We start from the raw sequence: 25,816 nt of genomic DNA on the forward strand, positions 1-25,816 counted from the left end.
AGCCTCACAGTGGAGGCTCAGAGGGGAGCTTGCCACCCCCCCCGACCCACCACCACCATAATGCCATGTTCCTCACCCCCACCCAACCCCACCCCACCCCTCCAACCACTCACATCCCAGCCCCCCCCCCCCCCCCCCCCCCCCCCCCCTGCCTTTGTTCTCGTCACAACAAGCCCGGAGCAGATGGCGCTTTGCTCTGCTCTGCTCTGCTCTAACCCGCTCTGCTCTGCTTTGGCCCGCAGTGACAGACAGGCTCTCTGAGCCAATGGCCTGCCGGGTAATCAGCTGACTGTGTCTGGACAGCGCGCCAGGTGTTTTCATTATAGGAGAAGAGGGGGGCGATCGGATCCTCATCAGACCGCTGGCTGCAGGCTTGCAGGTTGGGGCTCCTCCGTCTCTCTGTCTCTCTCTCTCTCTCTCTCGCTCTCTGTCTCTCTCTCCCCCTCTCCCTCTCTCCGTCAGACCAGCGCCATGCGTCTCACACGGGCGCTCAGGGAGTCGCGTCTGCTCGGATACAGAGGCGACAAATAAACACCCATCAGCTCCAGCCGCCGGATGAAGAAATATGTGTTTCCACGCCGCCTGATGACGCCGCCGCTCACTTAAAACGCCGCGATATTTTTTGTTGTCTCTTATTTGTTAGGATGCATTGACGCGCAGAGCTCTGTGGATAACGGACCTGTGCGCTTTGGAACGTCGGACCGGAATGCCAACAAGGTGAGAGCAAAGACAGAGAGCTGTTAGTTTCCCCTCAGCCTGCTTTTCTGTTAGATAAAGGATTGATTCACATGATGTAACCGGAAGCCATTTGGTTATAGAGCAAAACGTAGAATTATGATGTTTTTATTGGAAGGATCAGCCGCTCTGTGCGTTGGGTTCTTCTTCTTCACAACATCTCTGCCTGCAAGGGCGAGGAAGATGCAGACGCACTCAAGGGCATATTCCCAAAATACTTGTAATTGTCCACTTCCACACATGCACACTAATGTTCTCACTTTATTTGTTTTGTAATGTGACTTTCCGCGATGGTGCAATCAGTAACAATTACATCATCGACACACACGCACATGTATGGAGGCTAAATGTTTATTTCTCTACGGATCGATCCTCCAGAATGCGTCAAACGTTATTCCTTTGATAACAAACTTTGATCTCGTCGCTGCAGCATGAAGCCTCTCGCAGTACGTAGACGTGCGCAAACGCCGCTGTCTGTGTGTTTTGCATATTAATGTTAAAGTATGTGGGCAGATGTCTCCTTTTCCTATTAGATGAGGGAAAAAAGTCGCTGAGTCTTCTCGGAACGGGGACGGGGCCCTTTTTTTCCCTTTGAGGGATGCCGGAATGAGGTTGGGTTAGCAGGGGGTCCATTGTGATTGAGAAACGCTGCTTCTGTCTCTGCAGCTGTTGCGCTTTTGTGGCGGAGGCTGCTGACTTTCATCACTCAGATCTGCAGTCACAGCTCCAATCCCAAACGCGTTTCTTTCTAATACGTCTGAGTTTCTTTCTTTCTTTCTTTCTTTTTGCTTGACCTGTAGTCCGTTTTTCCCCGCAGGACTTCTTTTTATTGCCCCTGGCCTGCGTCCAGTCTCTCTTAAAACATAAAGTGCTGAGAGTCATCTTCACTCTGTGGACCTCTGGGTCACATTAAAGTGAGTGCTGGCTGTGTAAGACAAAAAGGAAAAGTCTATTAAATTCTGCACACACATATAGTTGTAGTTTTTATATAACAACGTGTAGAGTTGTTGCATTATGAGCAGAGAGAGTGCAAATGGTAGGTAGCTGGTGTGTTGGTTCTGAGACCAAAAGCCTCAAAAATGCACATTTGTCCATCTGTCACTCTGGACTACTTTAAGCTGTTAAAGTCATTTATGTTATCTGTCTTTTCCTTGCTGCACATATTTGCCACAGTGGCCCCAAAATCTTTAACAAAAAAAACAAATTTAACACAACTCAAAGTTTCTTGATATCTAGTCTGCGTCCTGAATTGGCATAAAGCTTCATGCCTGCGAGTTTGATCCTCTTTGCTGCTGCGACATTGTCTGGTTAGGATGGATTTCAGCACAGGGCAGGATCAGCAGAGTGGCACTGATCCTGTGACTGATATCTTTTTTTTGTTCTCCCTGCCTCCCCCCACCCTCCACACACACACACACACACACACACACACACACACACACACACACACGCACACACACACACACACACACACGCACGCACGCACGCACGCACGCACGCACGCACGCACGCACACACACACACACACACACGCTTTTCATCCCTATCATGCGCACACTTTGTCAAAGCCATGCTAATAGGGCATATGTGTTGCCTCCTCTCTGTTTGTGTCCAGTGGGAGGGGTTGTTAGGAGACCGAAGGGGTTTGGAGGGTAGACAGCTTCACCCCCACGCACCCCTCCTCCTCCTCCTCCTCCTCCTCCTCCTCCTGCGATTGAGGTCCCAAGGGTGAAGAGGGTGGGAGTTGGGTTATTGAGCCACAAGCCTCTACTATTATTCCTGTAAGATGGGCAAAGGCGTTATCTCCAGAGAAAACAGTGGCAAAGCAGCAGTTCAGTTCACTCCTGGCCTCTGTGTGTGTGTGTGTGTGTGTACTGTAGGTTCAGGGACAAAGGTTTGTCCTCAAGAGCTGTCCAGCTGTCCACAGGTGATATATTGTATCATGACACAAAAGACAGGGAGGAGACCTGGTTGTGGAGGTTGTTGTCTCTTAGCCAACAACAGGAGCCGGGAACAATCACCTGGTTAGTTACCTGTGCTGCTCTTAATCTCGTTTTTGTCACCAATTCAATCCAAAATCCATTTAACCAAGACTTGGGGTGGACACTAATGTGAGAGTGAAGGCTCCAGTTGTGACTTTGAGTTACAATGCAAGCAAATCATTCCACCTGAGCCCTGAGGCGATCCAGTTACTGTTAAAACATTCAACACATTAAACAAACAAGTGAGGGTTCGTATGTGAATTCCTTTTTTTTGCTGGTAAACACACACACACACACATTAAATCCAACAGCTGCAATTTGCAACCCAGTATAACTTAAACAAATGTGAGTGTCAGTTGTGTTGTAATATGGGATGCTTAGCACAACAAAGCACTTTTTCCATCTAATGGCAGAGGAAGCTCCCCATAATGTTATATTACACCAAAGCAATAAACCCTCTGCATGCAATGTATAAAAAAATCTCTCCCTTATTTACTTTCAACTCCTCCATGGGAGTGAAAATTACAATATTAAAGGGAGGAACCGTGTGAGTGCACCTAATGCTCAGGCTAAACAGTGAGGGAGAGGCAATAAGAACCGTGCAGCATTATTCTCTGTATTTGTCTGATTTGCAGTGTGTTTCCTTTTAACTGTGGCGACTGGTGAGATAAATGAGCTGTGGTGGTATCTGGTGTGTTTACGCTCCCCTCTCTTTATATTCTGGTCCAGGAATTGACAATATTCTTCAAATGAATACACCAGTCTCAATGAAAGAATTGTAGAAATATTGATTGTCTATCAGTATCAATATGTCAATCTGGTCTTAATCTGGATACCTTTTATAAGCTTTTACTTATTTCAGCATCACAACATGAAGGTCTGATGTTTGTCCCAGGCCCTAAGTGTCCCTGTAATCCCTGTGTGTGTGTGTGTGTGTGTGTGTGTGGGTTTACTCTGGGATCTGGGTTGAGTTAACAAAAGCATTAGACCGCTAAGCCGTTGGTGGTTAATGCACCACAGTTACTCTCTGCTCTCAGTCATTAAGTTAAATTTCCCCTGGGAAGTGTGGGATCAATTTAAAGAAACAGATTATTGGCAGAAATCGACACCATTTTCAAGGATTCATCAGCCTTGGCAGAGGTATGCGCTTTAATGCGTGTCCTAGTTGTTAACAGTTTCTTCTGCCTGACTTCCGTCTCTCAGCTAGGATTACTCTCCGGACTCAAAGGACAGGGAAATGAAATTAGATTGTCCTCTGTACAGTTTTCATCACAGGCACAATGTCCACAAAAGAGGAAAAATCTAATCTTGACTTCAGATTTCGTTCTGTTTTCCTCACATCCTATATTGCAGTCAGAATAATATGATCACCAGTATGTATATAACACCATTATCTAGGATCAGTGTGTCTTCAGGAGAACCTAGAGCAGCACATTTCTTACGTGTAACTGGCACTTTATGAGAAAAAAGTCTGGCAGTGTACAGAGATGTTTGGATATTTTTAGGTAATGTCATTTGGAAGTCACATATTTTATGACTGTGAAAATGTGCTAAGCCAGGATGTCAATTTACAAACTTTAAAAGCGACCGTTTCTTAAATGGGAATGGCAGGTGTTTCGTTTCATGGCCCGAAATCAAATTGAGCATTTTTATGGCTGCCAAATAGTGTCAGTGTCGGAGAGGCGGCACACACTGTTCCCATGGTCAGTCTCACTATTGAGCAGTGCCTTTCATGCAGTGCCTTTCATCTGTAATTTGATAGAGAATTGGTTAGATTTTCATGATCGATTTGAACTAAACCTTGTTTCTTGAGTTTTTCCAATTTGTTTCTGAATTTGCGCATCAGAACGCCGGTCACCTCCATCATGCTGGACTATTAGTTTTGAGGATGGGCTCCCCAAATTGTGGATATCACACATCTACAATTTGCACCCACTAATGAATTGTCATTTTGCGGGCTGCTTGATTTGAGCTACTTGGGGGTTCTTGTCAGTGTGGGACAGTCGTGCTTAACTGCTTCACTACTTTTCCTCATCTGACTGTCTGGCCTGATCACGCTGACATCACTGCTTCACCAGTGAATGTGAATGTTCGCGATCCTCTCAGCTAGGAAAGCAGATCCTTCAATTTTTGGGTAAAAAGGTTTGTGACACAGCAGGAGCAAAATCAAGTTAGTCTTCACAATGGCTTCGTATCATCACCGATTCATATCATCACACAATCGCTTTGATTTGTAAATGTTAATTGAACACTCACCAGTGAGCCAAATCAGTGCTGTTCTTTGCTGCTATTGTGAGGTGAGCAAATGCCAAACATTTGACCTTTTACAAGATGATACACTTATTCATATTTCAGATCAGTAAAGGCTCCTGCTTGTGTGAGAGAAATTTTGATTCCTTACCTGAGCTGAGAGCAATCCCATAAATAACACCTGTCATGTCCACAAAACATCTATCATCTCCTGGCTATAGTCATCAATGATGACCGGCATCGGAGTTCAAGTCCGTAGGCGTGTCCTCTTCACAGGTTCAAAGATAGCTGTGGTTAAATCTGTGTTTCCTGTCTTCCTGTCTTCCTGCCTTCCTGCCTTTGGTGCTGTGTTGTGTTCTTCTCCCCTCCTGCTGTGTGTTGTAAGGTTTCCTCTGACTCTGACATGGGATCACAGAGGAGCGACCAAGGCTCCAGATGTCCCTCACAGTCTTAACCATCCGTCAACAATAACTAAGCAGTCTTCAACTGCTCATGGCGCCATCAGAACAGTTACTTTCTTAATCCAGTGATTTAACAGCCTCATGTTTGTGTATCAAATATTCAACGGGAGTAAAGGAAAGATCAGAAAAAGCTGTTATTTGCCAGATGGTGCGAATGTAAGATTTGCTTCATTTGTGATAAATGGGCAAACATGGCTGGTGTCTAAAAATAGTTTTCACCCAATTTTTGAGAAACTGTCTCTGCTCTATAATGTTTGTAGTTTTCAAGTACACACATTCCTTTTTGAACACATGTGCACATAAACACATAACATGCATTTGCAGTGTTGGGCTTTAGTCTTTGAATTTTGATTACATCATAGTTCATTCAAATACATTCACTTTAGAAGTGAAAAATAGATATTAAGTAGCTCCCACATTACATATGGTGTTTTTATATTTCCTGTTTACATTTTGGACGTTAGAAACAACGTGTGTGGTGAAAAACCTCATAAATAAGTTATCCCTCTTAGGAGTGTTGGCTTTTAATTGAAGTACTAGGTGACCACAAACACACACACACACACACACACACACACACACACACACACACACACACACACACACGCACTTCATTGCCCTTATTTCACCCACGCTCCGCCCGTCCCACAGGGATTCCCCACTATAGGAGGATCGCCATATATATATTTTTTTCCTGCCTGCCCTGTTGCTAGGCAGTTTTTAGACGAATTAGTCAGCTCTCTTGTTTGTAAGCCTCTTAAACAATATCTTCTTATACCACACAGCAGTGTGGTTGAGAAGACCGTGGTGCTCTGATGCTGCTCTACACCGTGTGGAGTGTCTCCTTTGGTAAATACTACTCTAATTAGGAAATTGGATCACTTAAATGTTGCTCCATGGCGTAGTACAGGACGCTGCATGTGTACAGGCTTGTTAAAGAAGTGTTTGTATGGTAATCCTGTTGATAAAGCAAGTTTAGTGCATATGACTTCACAGATGTGTATGTGTGTAAGGTAGTGTGTGACCAGAATGAATGAGTTGGACATTTCAGGATGTCTGATATAATAAAGACAATGTAGTTACGCACAGGAAGAACATTTCAGAGGGCTGTGATGCTCCACCAGTGCCTTTGTTTAGTGTTCACAGAGCCAAATTGATCCTGGGGCAATATTATGATTTAAAGCAGTACAGAACAAAAAGTTTACATAGAAAACACAACAACACAACATATAAGTGCTTTAACTCAACATTATACATACATGTGTGGTTGGTTTTTGCCATTGATAGGCCACAAACAACGGAACACATTTGGGGCAGAGCTCATGTCAATCATGGACCATTCAAATCAAATTTGTCAAGATGATCGACGCGACTTGACACATTTTCATTTGGCATTATTGTCAAAGACATAGTGTACAGCATTCTGTGCTCACATGTTCTCCAAAGTAGATTGACACGTTTTTATATTTACCAGCTCCTGTCAGGTTCTCCATTTCCATTTTATTACATATGAGATGGAATATGAATATGTTGAGGGGAAAATGTACAGAAACATACAAAGGTAAACGTGATATTGATATTCTAAACAATTGCTTTGCTTTCAAGTTCAAGTCTGATCTAATGCTTAATGTTTCTCCACTCAGTTAGTATGGAAAGATCCTAATCAAAAACTAATTCTAATATTGGATATGGGTTTGTGAACATGCAAAAAATGATTCTCACCATTCTGACTCATATGAATGACGAAGCAATAATTGGTCTTTTTTCTCTTCTGCCATAAAATGATGATGCTTCAGAAAGCAAGGCCTTGTTTAACTTCCTCTGTTGCTTCCTTTGAGATGTTTGATTTAGCTGCATCTCCAAACTAAACCCTCATTTGCTCATGTAGGTTGTTTCTGGGTCTTAACTCTGGAAAAAGGAAGACAAAAAAGGCAGCAGGGAACTTTTGCTTGCCCTAAATTCAGAATGCTTGGGATGCTTCATTAAAAATCAAAACCTGTGTCTTTATTTTGCTTTCTTTGAGGCTTGGCACATAGTAACATCTCACAGTGTTTAATGATATTCGGCGAAGCTAATGATGGAGCCCTTATGGGCCTGTTGGTGAGATGAAAGCCCTCAACGGAATTTGATCAGTTTCTAAGTAGTTCGGAAATGTTTTTTTCTTGTAAGCTACATTGTAATGAGCTGAAGTTGCATTTTCTCAAAACCGTCGACGTAGCACATAACCCTCAGACTTATGAGACTCTCTTACTCAGTTGAACATGCAGTCACAGTAAAATGTACTCAGGTATCTAAAATACTAAGAGAGAGGCATTGTTAAGTGAGAACTTTTTTTGAAATCACATGAAGAAAGAAAGTGAGCAAAGGAGAAAAGAATGACGGCCCAAAGGAAATAATGAAGGACTGAAGGAAAGTAATGAAAAAAGGGGCAAAAAAAAGAAAGAAGAGAATAAGGAGGGACAGTTTGTGATATTTTACAAGGTTGTCCCCTGATAAAGTGTAAATAGTATTTATGACTCCCCCTTTTAGTTAACTTCCCTTTCTGACTGTTTGATAACACGTATATTTTGTTTTTCTTCTCTAGATTTGTTCTGCTGCCCAGGATCTTGCTCTAAAATTCCGAACCTTTGGCTTCCCGATCTCTTTGCTGGACAGAAAGATCTGAATTTGCTGAAAGTCTGGTTGATGACTGAAACAAACCACCTTCCTAAGTCAACAACCCTGCCTCCTGCCCCTCCTCAGCATGGCTAGACGGAGGTTAGACTGCTGTCTCCTGGGCCAGGTGTTCATCAACCTGATCCTGGCATCTGTTGTACTGTCCTTTGTCCAGAGCAATGACTGTCCCCAGCTGTGTGTGTGTGAGGTCCGACCCTGGTTTACCCCCCAGTCCACCTACAGAGAAGCAATCACTGTGGACTGTAATGACCTGCGCCTCACACGCATTCCTGGGAACCTTTCCAGTGAAACTCAGGTTCTCCTCCTCCAGAGCAACTACATTGCCAGGACCAGTGAGGAGCTGGAGCAGCTCTTTAACCTGACAGAGCTGGACTTGTCACAGAACAACTTCAGCAACATTCGAGATGTGGGCCTGTCCAACATGTCCCAGCTCACCACGCTTCATCTGGAGGAGAACCAGATCACAGAAATGCCAGATTACTGCCTGCAGGACCTCAGCAATTTGCAGGAACTCTACATCAACCACAATCAGATCAGCACGATCTCTGCCAATGCCCTCTCTGGGCTACACAACCTGCTCAGGCTTCACCTCAATTCCAACAAGATCCAGACCATCAATAGCCGGTGGTTTGACCCTACGCCCAATCTAGAGATCCTCATGATTGGGGAGAACCCTATTGTTGGAATAATGGATTTTAACTTCAAGCCACTAGGCAACCTAAGAAGCCTGGTTTTGGCTGGAATGGATTTAACAGATGTCCCTGGAAATGCTTTTGTGGGACTTGACAATCTGGAGAGCCTCTCCTTCTATGACAATAAGCTGGTCAGAGTTCCCCAGAGAGCCCTGCAGAAACTACCTAATCTCAAATTCTTGGATTTGAACAAAAACCCAGTGCACAAGATTCAGGAAGGTGATTTCAAGAACATGCTAAGACTGAAGGAGCTTGGAATAAACAACATGATAGAGCTGGTCTCTATTGACCGCTACGCTCTGGATAACCTCCCCGAGCTCACAAAGCTGGAGGCCACGAACAACCCCAAGTTCTCTTACGTCAACCGGCAGGCGTTTCGTGACGTCCCAGCCTTGGAGAGTCTCATGTTGAACAACAACGCCCTCAATGCCCTCTATCAGTCCACGGTGGAATCTCTACCCAACCTGCGTGAGATCAGCATCCACAGCAATCCCCTCCGCTGTGACTGCGTTATCCAGTGGATGAACGGCAATAAAACCGCCATCCGCTTCATGGAGCCTCTCTCGATGTTTTGCGCCATGCCAACAGAGGTCAAGGGTATGCATGTGAGGGAGGTGCTGCAGAAGAACTTAGTGGACCTGTGCTTGCCCATGATTTCCCATGATACATTCCCCAGTCATCTTAATCTGGACATCGGCATGACCGTGGACTTGGACTGCAGAGCGATGTCCCAGCCTGAGCCGGAAATCTATTGGGTTACACCTATGGGCAACAAGGTGATGATAGACTCTCTGTCTGACAAGTACAGCCTCAGCAGGGAAGGGACACTACGGATTTCTAATATCCAGGTGGAAGACTCTGGTCGATACACATGTGTGGCTCAAAATTCCGAGGGTGCAGATACGCGAGTGGCGGCCATACGGGTGAACGGCACTCTTTTAGACAATACTCAGCTCATGAAGATCTATGTCAAACAAACTGAATCTCACTCAATCCTGGTCTCCTGGAAAGTGAACTCCAACGTAATGACCTCTAACCTGAAGTGGTCATCTGCTACCATGAAAATAGATAACCCGCATATCACCTACACTGCCAGGGTGCCCGTGGACATCCACGAGTACAACCTTACACATTTACAACCAGCGACCGAGTATGAAGTCTGCCTCTCGGTCTCCAACATCCACCAGCAAACACAGCGTTCCTGCGTGAATGTCACGACAAAGCAAGCAGCTTTTGCCGTGGAAATATCCGACCAAGGGACCAACACGGCTCTGGCAGCAGTCACGGGAACGGTGTTCGCCGTCCTCAGCCTGGCCTGTCTGGGTGTCTACATCGCAAAGAGGTGGAAGAGGAAAAACTATCACCACTCCCTGAAAAAGTACATGCAGAAAACCTCGTCCATCCCACTGAACGAGCTGTACCCTCCACTCATCAACTTGTGGGAGGCCGACAGCGAGAAGGAGAAAGAAGGATCCTCAGAGACCAAAGCCAGCCAGGTGGACACCACACGCAGCTATTACATGTGGTGAGAGTCACTGCCCACTGAAAATCCAGAGACATGTTTGTTTCAGGAGCACAAATATATAGAACTGCTTCTTTGTGTAAAAGTGAAATCAGTCATTTTTCTGTCTTCATTTGATTTCTTCGCTCCTCTGAGACTTGCTCACTGAAGCACATGACAAAGCGACATTTGGGATTTTTAGTTTAGCATATTGCCTTTTTACCTCTCGCCCATTTTGACACTAAATATGGCAGCTTTCTGTAGCTCCCTGGACTTAGTAGTCACTGTGCTTTATTTTTAGTACTTGTTTTGATTAACCCAGCATGAGTATTGTCACGGATTCAGCGAGAAGAGCTGAAATCCAGCCTATCTGGACTCATTTCTCTGGCAGGACTGTTAGAGGCTGCAATGTTTTTTCTCTTGTAAAACAGTTTTACTGTTTACTGTTGTGCACTGAAATATATCTAAAATTTGTCTATCAACTCTAATATAAGCTGACAAAGTACATTTAGACTTGATATACCGTCTACTGAATAATGTTAGCGATTCTTCTGTAATGTTGTATCAGCTATGAGTTCATTAACTTTTTTGTACATTATTAAACAGTACGTTTGTTTTAGAATTTCAGTTTGCAGAGCAACCACTGTAAACCAGCAATAGAGATATGAATGTTATATACTAGGTAAATAGATGGCTTTTTACATTTCTTAAATATTTCTTTTTTATTTTGCTAGAATATGTCTACAATCACTGGTTTTGTTGTGTTCACACACAAAAACATGTTTATTCAGAAGCAAGAAAAATAAAATCTTTCGTCATATTTTTTAAACCGTGATTTAAACACCAAGTGTCATTATTATATATGAACTGTTATGTCATATATAAGGTAGATATACTGTATGTTATTATTCATTCCAGCCTGGTGTTGATGGAGAGAGAATGGAAGATGCATACTGCCATGGATATGCCTCTGCATAGCAATTACGAGAGAATAATTTAAATTCTGGTCCCAGCAGACCATATTACTGCACAAGATGCCTCGGAGTATATACGGTACTCTAAAATAACCTCAATAAGAAGGAATTTAGTCATTGAGAATAAAGACAGGGATATGTTCTCTAGATTTCATTTCACATCCGAATGACGGCAGGCATTCCTCTCTGGGTTAGGTAGGAACCTAGAGCAGAGGAACTTATTACAGACAATATTTGACTACTGTAATCAGCCAGATGCTGACAATGTTCCTATAGTCTCTCTGCATCATTGTGTCGTGGGATTTCATATAACAATATAAATGGCTTTTCTCCATCTTTGTCTGTAAGTTGACATAAAACATCCACACATCCGCTCATTTGTCAACTTGTCTTTGAGGCCCACAACTGCACGTCTATCTCGAATCCCAGTCTCACCGGTTCACCGTCTAGAGGAGTAGATCTCCACTGGGAAGCAGCGGCTCTGTTGTTTCTGATGTTGACTGACAGCTTTGGGCTTTGTGGTGCAATCAAAGAGCCTCCGTTTAGTCTTCCCTGACAACGCACTCAATCTGCTGTTCTCTTCCTTTGTCCCTCCTTTCTTCGACCATTGCTGAAACGGAGCAAAACATTCTTCTGTGTGGAAAACAACATGTACAGTTCATTAAGCATTCTGAGATCAGCATTTGTGGATAATAGCTGCTTTAATATATCGGTGATTATCAGCAAAGTTTATTGTTATACAGGGCGTGAGTAATTATATCTTGGAAACCATGTAAGATAAGATAAGATAGTTTATTTAAGTCATTTTGCATGCAACTGACAGCAATCACACACAATTGAAATTTGTCTTGCACCCCCTACATATCACACACACAAACACATGCACTACAGAGGGGGTGCAGGGCAGCCATTTTTCGGAGCCCGTGAAGCAGTTGGGGGTTCGGTGCCTTGCTCATGTGCACCTCGGCAGTGCTCTGGAGGCAAACTGGCAACTCACTAGCTACCAGTCTGCTTACTTGGTCCACACGGGGGACTTGAACCGGCGACCCTCCGGTTCCCAGCTGTCCGGCCTAGCGGACTGAGCTACTGCCGCCCCCATATTATTATTATTATTTGTTTATTATTATTATTATTTGGCATATTATTTGTGTATTTGTGTATGTTTCTTAAAATTGGATATGATAAATATAGTCACTTGTGGGATGTTTTTCTAGAATATATCAAATCCCTGTGCTCTAATTTCTCATTGTCAGTTAACTTTTAAGGGCTGATGTAGATCGTTTGCAATGGTGGCCACAATTACTAAATACTATACTGTATATATTAACATTGTGGCAAAGTAATTCTTCCTACCTGCTACAGGTTTGGTGCACAGAGAACAATTCAATATGCGAAAGAAGGCTCAGACTATTTCTTTGTGTAGAAATGTCAGTGAATGCATCGCAGACTCTTTAAGAAGACTAGTAGACATGGATAGATGGAGGCAGCTATATGTCGCAACAACCCAGCACGTTGAAAACTGTCTCACTGTCCTCCTCCTTTTATCTGTAAGGAGTCTACAGGCCTTCATGTGGACTCCACTGGTCGCCCCTTGACAGCCCAGAAATCTGCTCATCAGCGCAGCTAACAATGAAAGCTTTTTCAAAGGACTTGTTGGAGTCTGTACCATAACCCATCCCAGTGGCCCTGTTTCCATGACAACCATTCCCCTCGCAGGGGCTGGCAGTCAAGTGAGGAGAAGTCCCCCGAGCTCGAAATACCAACGACAAGGTCAACGCCCCTGCAGGTGGGGGAAACTACAAAAACACTGTGTAAGCTTTTAAAGGTGTGGAGGGAGAGGAGCCCCGTGTTTACACTGACGAGAGGGGGGGGGAGGTGACGACCATAATAAGGAGGTGACGACCATTCTGGGTCAGATTTAAATCGGTATCCATTCATCCGTTCTATCTGCTCCCTGCTCCACTTCTGTTATACCCACATATCACAGCACACAGCGAGTTCCATTCAGCGGTCATATAGGCTGGTGGGGAGTTTGGACGAGGGTTCATACTGCTGCTTTCTGGCTGCAGCTCTGCTCTGTCAGAATGTTAAGCAGTCTGGGGCGACTTCTTGTCTCCATTTCAGAGTTTTCGGGTCCTTTTTGAAAATGTAACCTCTGCTGGAGAGGAGCCAGAACCTAAGACGGAGCGCTTGTGTTTCGGAATAAAGGATAAATCAAACGGGCGGATGAGGATTTTAGTAGAGGATGAGTGCGCTGCCAGCTTTTAATGCTCTTATGCTGGAAGCAATATCTGATTCTTATTAGAGTCGCCAGCCTTTGAATTGCATCGATATCATTGAGAAAGCAATACTGCAATCACATTAGTCATTAAGTGAAATTCATGTATATGGGCTGGCAACCTGTGTGGTGTAATTATGAGCAAGGACTACAGGTTGAGAACAGAAAGACAAGCGAGACAAGTTAGGAAGTCTGATAGGGATCAACAGACCGGAAGACTCCTGATGGTCTCTTTGCAGATGATCGGGGAGAGCGAATGTAATCTAGAGAGAGCGAGGGGGAGTGAAAGGAAAACATGACATCATACAGATGTCTACTACTAATTTTTTGACATTCTATTGACTTAGAAACTCACTCTTTGCAGGAGGCATAGTTTGTTTTGAACAGTTAAGACAGGGCTGTTGTTTATAGCCAATTAGAGTGTTTCTTCAGAAAGAGTTTCCTCCAAGACGCCAATCAATAAACAATTCAGATGCTTGTCCAGTACTTGTAACTAATTAACCTGCTGCTTTCACTGTCACTATATTAATACTGCTCCCCAGTCAAGAGACACATTTTATTAGCAGGGACATTTGGACACAAATAGATTTTGATGGTGGGTGAATTTTGCCATTTTGCTCATTAAGGTCCAGTTCCCTCCTTGAAGTTTGTCAGCCAGTTTTGTTTAAGGCTAATTCTCACCTTGCATACTACAGTTTCTTAAACACAGGTGAAAAAGTAATAAAAAGTATTAGATAGAAAAGCAAAGACACATGCAGCTAAAAGCCTGAAATTGCAAACGCATTATTTCTCTTGTTTTTGTAATACTCAGGGCTCTCAGCCTTTCAAAGCTGAGAGTGGGCAGGCGCCTCACTTTTTCTATTTGGAGCTCCACTTTTAAGCAAAAATATAATCACCAGCAGGGTTCAAGAGGGAGTTGTTTCATAGAGATCGTTAATCCAAGCCAACATAGAGACATGCACAGCCTACAGTTACCACGGCTCAGTGTGGGATAGAGAGGTATCATGCTGGCACAGCCTTGGTTATTTTCATTATTTCAGGGAGAGCGTAGGTGCGACTTCACACCTCTTACTGAGTGAAGCTTGCTGCCCTGCAGAGACAGCACCTGTCAGCCCATCCTCTTATTATTCTACAACTCTGACACACACAAGCACAAATATAACGACTTGCAAAATACTTGAAAGCTTTGCAGCAACAGTCGCTGTGCAGGAGGTGATCGAGTGGAAATAGCACCATACCAGCACACACAGATTATGAGGCAATGAACCTCCACCCTAATAGTTCTGGACAAACCATTCCAAACTATTCCAAATTGTCTCATTCAGTAATCCATCCAAGAATAACAGGGGTGTCGGACTCTCGGAGTGTCATTGTAGAAGCATGTTTGCACAGGGTGTCAGCAGACATTTGAGTCAGCATAACAAATAACAAAATATTTGGAAAGGTGTGTATTTATGGTGGGAGTCCACTTAAACCATTTCCAGACAAGGTAAACATCAAACTTTATGAATAGAATGCCTTCATCTTATGGTGTATATGTTCTATAGGAATGGGAATGATCCTCTCCAGGTATGGTCACTGAATAATAGATGCAGCCTCATTTATACAACAGATACCAGGAGGCATCAACGCTTCATTTCAGTTAAGCTGCTGTATCAGCTAGCAGTCACTTTACATGGACACTATACCTCTATACAGTATGTGCTGTGATTAAGACAGAGAAGGTCAATCAAACATATACACCAACACAACAGATCACATTCACTGAAGATACATTACAACTTGTTTGATAGAGTGTTAAGGATATTATCATACTCACATAATCTGCATGTGTTCAGATCAGACACTCATCTTACGTCAATTTATTACAATGAAGATGTCTGGAAATAATGATGTAGTGACTTAATCAGTGTTTGAGGAATCGACTTACAGTTTGGAATACAAAGACTTAGACAGACAATCATTTTCTGGTGTTAAGAGTATTAAAATGCTGTTATTACCTCTACACTGTATGCATAATGCACCAGGTTTGCTGGTGGTAAAAGGACTGTTGGAAGCATGAGAGTGTGGAGACATTATGCATTTCAGCAATGTTAATCATCTGGTAAATGCATAATGAGTTGTTGGACGGCTTATACTTGTGTTTTCTCTCAGGGCCCAATTAAAAAGCTTTGCGTTTTGCCTGCAGCACACTCGTGTGAATGTGTGTTAAATCTCACTGCTGACACAGAGGCTTTGAAACTGGTTCCCATCTTCTTAGATGAAGCTCCCGTTGTTACAGCTGTGCCCTTATGAAAACAGGAACATTAGGGGCTTTGCAATAATGTAAGACAAAAAAGGACAATAGGCTACATTAAAAAACTGAAAACAGAAGCATCCTCAGTAAACAAAAGAGTACAAATAGTGTCTAGAAGGTGAAACATGAATAAAACAGAATCATAGATGACCTCACTCCATTATTCAACTTGCCTGATTAGCAAAACAGTATGAACTTTCATTTGACTGCAATTCATCATGCTACATGTGTGTGCATGTACAAAAACACCACATTCACATTTATTGATGCACTTCTACTTTTGAAATAGACATATTTTTGCCCGACCTTTTGCTGCTTCTGACTTTTCCTCGAGCAAAATGGGTCAGCAAAGGTTAAACATCTGTTGTCTTACAAATACCCCCTGCCTCATTATCATTATAATACAAGGGAGTGAGTCTGGATGAATCAACAACCCTGGAAATCTTTGTTACACCATTACAAAGGCAAATATTCATGCGATAGAGAGGGATTTTGTGGGAAAGACTTGTGGGGATACATTTTGCATGAACTGGATGGAATTCTGAATACAATAAGACATTAGCAGACTTTTCAAAGAAGCGAGGTGGTTGAAATAGTTACTTCTACTAATTACTTCTGCAGCATTTTCATGAATTCCTCCATCTCAGAAAAGTTATAGTTAGAATCTATGTAAACAAGAGCCACTGAAAGAAAGAAGATTTAATGGAATCTCATTCCAACTTGACATTGACTCATCCCCTGTATGGAGAAGCTCAGGTTGTACGTCAATATAAAAGTGAGAAAGTTGCTGCAACAGGATTGGACAAGGTGGAAAAAACGCTTTTGATCACAGCTGTGATAGAGAACATATTTATTGAGCAAAGCTAAACGCAAACAGATGGCCGAGGTGAGAAGCTGTTATACTCTCCACAGTGCGCGAGGTCCTGATGAGAAAGTGTCCAGCGGTTAGTAGAGCCCATCTGAAACAGACACTCCACCACGGCCGGTTAAGTGGAAACAGACACAGGCTATTGATTGGATTGTGAGAATGGAGCCTCGTGTGAGATTCAACCTTTTTCCAGGGAACACGCCTGGCTGACTCCATTTGTGAAGGCAACATTGATTGCTGGGGGTTACAGGCTCTGTGTTAAGTCTGATAAAACATGGTAACGATTATGATTACGTTCAATTCACCTGAGAATAAATTGAAACTGAATAATAAAACGTGGAGTGCAGCGATATGATCATTTCATTCAGCCAAGTGGAATTTCTTTCAGTCTTTAATCTCTTCAGGGCTCACCTCATATGGGATGTGGAAAATATTAAATGCAAATAAAGTCTTTAATTATGGTTTATTACCCAATTTTTTTTTTAAATCTTGTAAAATATTTGTAAGCCTCCAGCAGTGTTCCTTATTCTGTGTATATCACAGAGTTGTTCAATGAAACAAATAAGGCTCCCAATGATTTCTTAATAATGTAGATTGAACTATAAATCAGGGAACCATTTATGGCAGAAATATCATTAAAAACTTATGTTTACTGCATAGTATTGGCAAAAAAGTGTGATCGATATTATTTTATTTTATTCTATATTTTTCTTACAATCCAGCCTTTTACGTATAAAATGAAATCCAAATACAATTTAAAAAAATGAAGGAACGAGGAGGGAGCACTGATTGTAGGTCTGCAAGTAGAAACCCAAAGAAATTCATAGGATTCTTCAAAGAGCTTACAAATTAATATGAATAAAAAGTAAAACCCCTCAGCTGTCCCATATTGTTACAGTGTTAAAAGAAAAAGGCAGAATGCAAAGCTCTACATTTATTAGTTAAATAACAAAAATGATGTGAGGGGACATCAGATACATGTGTATCCATCAATGTAACACTCTGACAGGGCCTATCTATTACAATAACTACTTTTTGATAACACAATAGTTACATTTTGTCATATTCTTGTTCTTTTTCTTCAAGGGGACACTTTTTCATTCACTGTTTATTGATGAGCAACATTGATGGGTGTAGTGGAGCATTTCTCAGCATGCTTTTAGTATTTTAAATGAGTAAAGGGATCGAGAACTTCCTCCACCGCTGTGAATGTGTGTGTTGCCTCCAAGGTGCCTGTGATGTTCTCAGTCAGGACTCAGATCCGTGAGGAGAAACCCTGTGGAAACCTTGGTGGTGAAATCATCATGACTACTCAAGCTGACAAGGCCGGATGAGGGAAACCTTTGAAATTTCCTTTGTTCTCCACTGTCAGCTTTAGACCAAAGTGCAACCCGTGGGCTAGTGTACATCTGGGAGAAGCACTGCAGACAATTTGAGGCCAAGTCAATCAGCACTGCAGCAGAGGAAAGGCTTGACTGTTGTTGATCATCTCCCCAGAGAGCGAGCTCCATCAGGCCTTTGCTTCATTAACTCTCCAACCTATTGTAGCCCATTCTCAAAGTTCAGCCGCTTTGTGTTGGTGGTGTGTGTTCTCATTAAATCCAAAGGATCTCTGACAGCAGCGCCTGTTTAAGACCCTCAACAAACTCCTTCATCTGGCGCAAAAACAGCACAGGAGCTGCTTCACCCCATCGTCAACCAACACAGTGTCATATCATATTATGTACTCTGGCAAAGGGCCTCATAAAGGTTATTCACTTGGGGGAAAATATGGCTTGTCAGCATTTGGTGTAGCGTTTATCACCTATTTTGTCCATGATCAATCTACAACTACACAACAGCTTTGTCAATGGGTAATAATGTTGACACAAAACGAATGCAGCCCTTCAAGAGCATGCAATCAATTAGTTTAAGTTTGCAGTGTGTATGTATGTATGCATTTACATGTGTGTGAATAGATCAATCTGTATTGGTACAATCTGGTTTCAGGAAGATGGCAAAAAGGTGCCAAATAAGTGTGACAGAGAGATAGAAGTTGTAAAAACCTTCTTACATAAATGCCAATAAATGAAATATACATGTAAGCAGGTGTTAAGGACTAAAAACGGCAATAAGCCATTATTGGAATTCCAGAAGTGTAACATCTCTAGAAAAAAAAGCATAAAACTGCAATATCTAAGCTAAAAAGAGAACCTTTGAAATAGGCTTGCATTTGCTTCCCCTTAGTGGTACATTCATGAACTACAAGAGTCCAAGTTATTTTATTTTATTTTATTTTTTAATTTTAATTTTAATTTTAATTTTATTCGTAAAGTAAATATTATAGGCGCACACAAGAAGGGAATGATATGCAGGAAATATCTTATATAATATGTGTATCTATTTATTTTTATTTTTATTTTTTGGGGGGGAATACATATTGTATAATAGCGTTATAGGTATTATTATTATTACTTTTAGTATGACTTCTACTACTTCAAATTTTATTTTATTTTATTTTTTGACTTACTTCCGCGGTAACGTGACATTAGATCACATGATATGACCAAGCAAGTAGCCACTTCCTGTGTTGGCTACTAGCCAAATCACGTTACCCCACAGCTGCAGCGACTGCGACTACCGTCTCATCCAAGATGCTGGCTCTCATAAACAGGCTTTTGGACTGGTTCAGGTCTCTGTTCTGGAAAGAGGAGATGGAGCTCACATTGGTGGGACTCCAGTATTCCGGAAAAACCACATTCGTCAATGTTATTGCGGTGAGTATCTAATAAACAAGAATCTCAAGTCTTGGCCCCGGCTATTACCTGGGAAAGATAGTGGACTGCGAGTGTGTCTGGTTCGGTCGGGTATCAGCTCCCAGTAATTCGGGTACATCACTACGTAAGGGGACGATTCATGTAACAATCGCGACCGAGTATGACAGCGAGCTCACTTTGTTGTTGTTTGACTCGCCCAACACGGAATGACGAAGTTCTTGTGTGACTGTGCAGACTTGAGAAATCGGTCATGTGAGCGGATTTTGTAGTCAAGTGCCGCGTAATCGCTGCTGGTATGACAACACCGGCAATGTGTTGTCAACACCCAGAGAAGCTGACTGCTGTGGAGCCGCCATTACCTCCGGCTGCTAGCTTAGGAGAAGTCAGCTGTAAATAAGGGTGTTTTCTTCTAGATTCAGTAGATTGTAGAGCCCCAGCCTATCAGAAATGTGCCTCTGTTGCTCCTGAGTTGTACGGGGCATATTCCTGTAAACATTTGACACACGTTTGTTGTTATAACCTCTCCTTAAAGCTGTTTTATTTATGGGTTATGGCCACACCATGAGACTTCACTGTTTTGTTTTTGTTTTGGCGCAGTGGTTGGGCAACATAGCTGTCCTGAAATGTCGTCTGTCCAGCTGTAAGATACACATAATTACCTATACCTGCAGAGGAAGACGATATACGAAGATATGGAGCATTGTTGAACAGTTTAAAACAGTCCAGCACCTATCAAAGCAGTGTCTCCTTTGTCTCCACTGACTGTAGACCAGGATGACTCAACATTTAGGGTGTATGTCAGTTAATTTCAATGGGATAAGACGTGTTGTGTCGTGCCTTTGATCATTTCGAACTTCCAGAACATTCTATCATTAGACATTAATAGACTAGGCTAATGTACGGTGATAAAGAGATGGCGTCATCATAATATGATTCATCGCATAAATGGGCAAATGGGACCAAATCAACTCTTGTAATCTAATTGCCTCCACAGAGAAGGTTGTGTGTTTGTTGTTGTGTTTATCAAGGTTCACATCTGGAAAAGGGTGCAGATTTTGTGGACCAAAATACGATAAGGGAGGAGGCATGTTCAAATATTATGTTTATTACAGGCGTTCCTCTCCCCAGTGTCAGGTAACCAGACACGTTTTGTCTACTCCACACTTGCTCAGCCTTGTTGGCAGTATAGACTCTATTAGTACCTTTTTTATTCTGACCTTGTGCACAGAAATGATCCACAGCCGTTCCTATAGGCTTGGACAAGGTATTGGAGGACACTGACATGGTTTTCAACACTTTATTGTTGTTGTTTCTATGTCTTTGCTGTGTTCTCTAACCCTCTTTTCTTGGATATTTTGTGTTTTACAGTCGGGCCAGTTCAGCGAGGACATGATCCCCACAGTCGGCTTCAACATGAGGAAGGTTACTAAAGGCAACGTGACGATAAAGGTACGCAGACCGGCTCAGGATGCCTTCACTTACTGACTAAAATCAATATTCTGCTTGTCTCTGTGCCAGCCCACAGCGGTAAATTCTGCACCCTGGAGCAGTAATGGTGCAATAATTAGTTTTATTGGGGATACAAGTGTTGTGGCAGGTTTCTCTTTTGCTCGTCTCTGTAGCGGCTCTTTTGTTCTCTTCCCATCTCGCCACAGATATGGGATATAGGCGGACAGCCCCGCTTCAGGAGCATGTGGGAGCGCTACTGTCGAGGAGTCAACGCCATCGTGTAAGTTTCTGTTCCGAGTCTCGTCCACAGAGATCTCCACCGATATGAACTCCCCATTCATGCTGCTTTCCCTTTGCAGTTACATGGTGGACGCAGCAGATCGAGAAAAGATTGAAGCGTCCACAAATGAACTGCACAACCTATTAGAGAAACCACAGCTACAAGGAATTCCCGTAAGGACCGCCTCAAATCTTCAAGCCTAAAGCTGATGATTCTGTAGCCTTATCTTGATTGATGGTATTGATTTCTGATGGTCCAGCAGTTCCAGTTACAAGCCACCAGCCTTGAAATAAGTCATATCCTCAGTCGACGGGTTGTAGTAACTCAGGAACTCAGTAACTCGCCACATGCAGGCACTTTGCTTTGTCCCCAACAGTGAGAGAAATCTGTGCGTAGTTAAGCAGAAGGTTGACAGAAACCCTATAAGTTGTTTCGTTGAGGCTTTGAAACTGATGATGCATCGCTACGTTTGATTATTGATCTCTCTCTCTCTCCTCTTTGTCTTCAGGTTCTAGTCCTGGGCAACAAGCGAGACCTCCCCAATGCGCTTGATGAGAAGCAGATTATTGAAAAAATGTGAGGCACAGCACATTTCTGCAGACACTCCCATGCAAACAGCAGCACATTGCATCTCTGCCACCAGTTAGGATCTAAAACCCTCACAGCTTCCACACACATATTGCAAATACTCAAGTACATGATACAATATGAGCTGCACAAAAAGATGACGAGATGTAAGCATCATTTTTCTATCACCCACAACTTGTTGAGTGGTCACAATAGTAATGGTTATAACTGAGCACCAGGGGGAGACAAAGGCGCTTCTCTTCATCTAGCGTTTCATCTGGCGTCAACTGCCAATCCAGACGTTTCCATGTTGAAGCAGTTGTCTCTCATCGTCACACCTGGGACGGAGTGTGTAGCCTGTTTTTGAAATGGCTGCACGCTTCGCTACGTGCCAGGATGGCTGCATGGCTCGCTGACGCAGATGCACACATATCAGTGTGTTACACAAGGCCAGTCAGCAGACACATGAGCAACTGCTGTGTCACCTGACCCGCCCGCTGTTGTCTCCCCCTGGTGCTCAGTCAAAGACATTACGGTTGTATTTTTCCACTGTCATTGCCACTGTTTGTGACGACATCATTGCAACAGGTTCACACATTTATATCCTTGTATTTTATCCCAGTAATGAACTGAAGATGCCCTGGGAGATATGATTGGTATCTTAAAGCAATTATGAATAACAGATTTTTGTGGAATTTAGTTCTTTACCTCATTCCATCAAATTCAGTGGCCACACCCTGTCAGTGTATCTAATGTCCATCCAGAACCATTCACCCGCTATGAAACTAACAGTGTGCAAGTTTGTCAGACTGAAATCCCACTTTGTTGATGTTTATGTTTGAAGTTTTCTTTAATTCCTCCTGCAGGAACCTGTCTGCCATTCAGGACCGAGAGATCTGCTGCTACTCTGTCTCCTGCAAAGAGAAGGACAACATAGGTAAAGCTCATATCGGGTTCTAAATGATCAAATACACCACATCCTGCTCCTCAAAGCTCTTTGTTACTGAACATTCAGAGAAATGCCATTATACATCTCCTTTTTCTCACAGATATCACGCTGCAGTGGCTCATCCAGCACTCAAAGTCACGGAGGAGCTGAAAGCGAAAGCTCCCAGCCCCTCCTCTTCCTCCTCCTCCTCCTCCTACGCCAACGCCAGCAGCTGCAGCTCTGGCCCCAGCCCCTAATGTTCATGGGTCCTTAACAGTCGTCCCTTCCACTGCCTCTGTGAAGTAATTCAGCTCTCTGTCTTCGCTCACCTGCACCACCCGGTAGACGTACACACGTACACTCACACACACACGCACACACGCGTAGTCTCTGTACAGCACCGCCGCCACGCCTGCCACACCATCTGAAGAAGCTGTTTCAGTGCTGCGCTCCACGGTGGAACGCCATCACGCCTTACTGCCCGTCCTTTAATGAGCTGATCAGTGTGTGTGCACATCATAGAGAGTTTCTTTCTTTTTATTCAAACTGGGTTTTGTGTGTTTTTTTCAATGAAGAATCTAATATAGCGGCGTGACGGTCGCCAGGCTGTGTATTGGTCGGAGGTCCTATGTGGCCGCCATCACGCGTCCTCCATGTCGCCTGTCAGCATTTTGATGTTTACGATATATCACGCCGTCGTTGTTTTTTTAACAGTTCTCTGCCAAGTGTGCTGGTTGGTTTTGCGCAAATGCCTTGAATTTCCCCTCCAATAGACGCTTCGCCACCTAGCCTGCTTTTTATTCGCCAGTGTTTGGGAGGAGCCGTTCTATGAAGTGACTTAAATCGAAGTTTACATGTACAAGAAGTTCAATAGAAAGTCAAGACGAGACTGCGAGCGGTCAGCAGAGTTCTGAAGTGCCTTCTGCCAAGCGAGTGTTCAGAGTTAGTCCACCAGTTATTTCCCCCGATCAACTCCCAACTCTCTCATTGACAAGCAGCGCAAATCCCTTAAACACTTCCTCTCGACAATCTCTTAATTCTACGATGTAATCACATTGAACACACGTCGATGGCTGCGCTGAAGGAACGACGAGGAATGATGGACGGAGCAGTGGACGATCGGAGACGCAGTGGCGCTCTGGAAAATGCTAATGTTACATTTTGTGTGGGTAATTGGTAATCTGAATGTTGTACTTCTAGCCTGTGACTATTACACGCTGCTTCAAATGTAGGAAATAACGTCTGCTTGCAGTTCTCAGGTTGTTGCGGGGGCGTGTAACAGTGCGGATGCTGCCCAAGCGTCCCTTTGTTAACCCCCTCTTATGTTCGGCTCGGGTGTCGGAAGGACGGTGTCCCTTCAGGATCGAACCTCACCGACTAGAACTCAAGTCGATGCTTTGGTAGCCACGCCCTCCACGCCTTAGCAGTCAAAGAGAGGAAGCGGTATCCTTTCAAAATAATAATAGGGGTGTTTGTCGTCGTTTAAGAAGACGGCGACTTTTCCTAGATCGCTCGCATTGGTTCCGATATTTATTTAACTCCGCTCCTTCGCTTGGTCAGTGCAACTCGATCGGTGTAACCCGAGTTTGTCTCATGGCATTGGGGGGGAGGGTGAATAAGCTGCGTTGCTACATACACACAGGGCTTTAACATCTACATCTTCTCTGTATTGTTGTGGACGGATCCATCACAGGCCCTCCGGTATTTCACATATTGCTCTGTGTCTGTCAGTGATTTCGTAAGTGTTGATTGTTGGGACCACGGCAGCAGTGCGGGGCTGTAAAAGGAATAAATCAAATAAATGGGGTGACTGTGTGGGTAATTGGGTAAAGCTTTGTTACCTGTGTAATAATAATATAGCCTATTTGCAATTTGTATGTGCATGTGCTGAACTTATTCACATTCAATTGCAGACTTTGTAAATAAGAAGTTGGCATTTTTATTCCAACAGATGCTCTTGTAGATGTCATGCATTCTTTCCCTGTGATTGCGAATAAATTAGTTTTTATTTTTCAGGAGTTCCCGTCTTTGACATGAAATTCCTTGGAGTAGTGTTGTTGCAAAAGTGTTGTTTTGGCCTTTGTCCACTAGGTGGGAGCAGAGCACTGTGGGATAATCACGGCACAGGTGCGACGTGTCCACGTGGAACTCTGGTGAAGTTTTTAGGTGAAGTTCTCTTCCTCTCTCACTTTAAACTTGACATTTACAATCCCCTCATCCACAACGACTCCCAAACCAGACGGCTCAGCCAGGCACACCCACAATTCACCCTGTGCTCATAATTTGCCTCTCAAACTGAAGTTGTGCTTCCTTAGTGGATAGATTCAGATCTGTAATTTCCATTAAGCCTTTATTGTTTCTTAAACATCCCAGAATAGATGATTAACACCTTCCTTCAACAGTTCTAAGCACAGAGAGTGTGTTTGCAACCAAGAGGGCAATAAAAGGAGCCGTGCTCTCACAGCTGGCCCTGCAGTGAGCCTGCAGAGAGCACCGACACTTTGGTAAATCTCATTTCTTAAACACAACTTTTAATGAACAACTGCTGGCATTAGGTCGACGCCAGTGAGGTCGCTTGGACGTGCGGACAGACGGAGGTGTTATCCGATGAATCCAGCGGGTCCGAGGAGCCTGTTGTATGTGTGTGTCCACGTGGGGAAGTTGTGAGTGTGTGTGTGTGTGTGGTTTATGCATTGCAAAGTGACCACAGGGGATTAAGAAGTGGTTACTGGGCTCCCACCTGGGTTTATGTAAAGCGGAGGTCAGGGAGACGACCTGAAGGTGCCACGCAGCTTTAATACACACTCACCTACCAACGTGCTCATTATGTAATGTGGCATGTTTGACACAAGCACTGTTTACACTTCTGCACCACTCAGACCTGTCCTCTCCTTTAAATGGTCCTTCATCACCTAGATTACAATTATGCAATATTCCCTTAGACAGCATTCAGCCCCTCGTCGCTCGTAGAGTCTTCATCACTTCAACATACTGTTAGCGCTCCCCTGACTCCTGCAGAAGACCCTTATGGATGTCTTTAATAAGGACAAGGTCAGTCAGTAGAGTAGATACCTCCACCAAGGCTGAGTAAGCTTAGAAGTGGTCTAATAATGTGTTTTTTTT

General features: G+C 43.4%; 3 protein-coding genes across 6 annotated transcripts in view; all 3 read left to right on the top strand.

Annotated features, from left to right (window-relative positions):
• The first annotated feature begins 369 nt into the window (after positions 1-369).
• On the top strand, positions 370-11,046 carry lrrn1 (leucine rich repeat neuronal 1). The gene is made up of 2 exons (XM_076140871.1): positions 370-717; positions 8,013-11,046. Exon 2 carries the CDS (start codon positions 8,172-8,174, stop codon positions 10,323-10,325), a length of 2,154 nt encoding a protein of 717 aa, XP_075996986.1. The 5' UTR covers positions 370-717; positions 8,013-8,171; the 3' UTR covers positions 10,326-11,046.
• An 8,222-nt stretch (positions 11,047-19,268) lies between these two features.
• LOC142990982 (ADP-ribosylation factor-like protein 8B) lies at positions 19,269-24,711 on the top strand. The gene is made up of 7 exons (XM_076140898.1): positions 19,269-19,469; positions 20,838-20,918; positions 21,125-21,198; positions 21,278-21,371; positions 21,707-21,774; positions 22,632-22,702; positions 22,815-24,711. Exons 1-7 carry the CDS (start codon positions 19,347-19,349, stop codon positions 22,862-22,864), a joined length of 561 nt encoding a protein of 186 aa, XP_075997013.1. The 5' UTR covers positions 19,269-19,346; the 3' UTR covers positions 22,865-24,711.
• A 71-nt stretch (positions 24,712-24,782) lies between these two features.
• Positions 24,783-25,816, top strand: part of LOC142990981 (semaphorin-3F-like) — a 108,430-nt gene continuing 107,396 nt past the window's right edge. For all 4 annotated transcript variants that reach the window (XM_076140891.1, XM_076140890.1, XM_076140897.1 and 1 more), the window contains exon 1: positions 24,783-25,744. The gene's annotated coding sequence lies outside the window, so the exon portion shown is untranslated. The remainder of the gene's footprint in view (positions 25,745-25,816) is intronic.

The sequence above is a fragment of the Genypterus blacodes genome, unplaced genomic scaffold (assembly GCF_046128005.1).
Source record: "Genypterus blacodes isolate CSIRO-AG114 ecotype Tasmania unplaced genomic scaffold, CSIRO-AGI_Gbla_v1 ptg000017l_1, whole genome shotgun sequence".
Taxonomy (NCBI): domain Eukaryota; kingdom Metazoa; phylum Chordata; class Actinopteri; order Ophidiiformes; family Ophidiidae; genus Genypterus; species Genypterus blacodes.

What these genes read in the sequence shown, in the direction of transcription:
- lrrn1 (XM_076140871.1), top strand. Translation starts at nt 8,172, where the DNA reads ATGGCTAGACGGAGGTTAGACTGCTGTCTCCTGGGCCAGGTGTTCATC.
- LOC142990982 (XM_076140898.1), top strand. Translation starts at nt 19,347, where the DNA reads ATGCTGGCTCTCATAAACAGGCTTTTGGACTGGTTCAGGTCTCTGTTC. An exon ending in AAGGCAACGTGACGATAAAG is followed by an intron (nt 20,919 to 21,124) that starts GTACGCAGACCG and finishes ATCTCGCCACAG; the next exon opens with ATATGGGATATAGGCGGACA. An exon ending in CACAGCTACAAGGAATTCCC is followed by an intron (nt 21,372 to 21,706) that starts GTAAGGACCGCC and finishes CTTTGTCTTCAG; the next exon opens with GTTCTAGTCCTGGGCAACAA.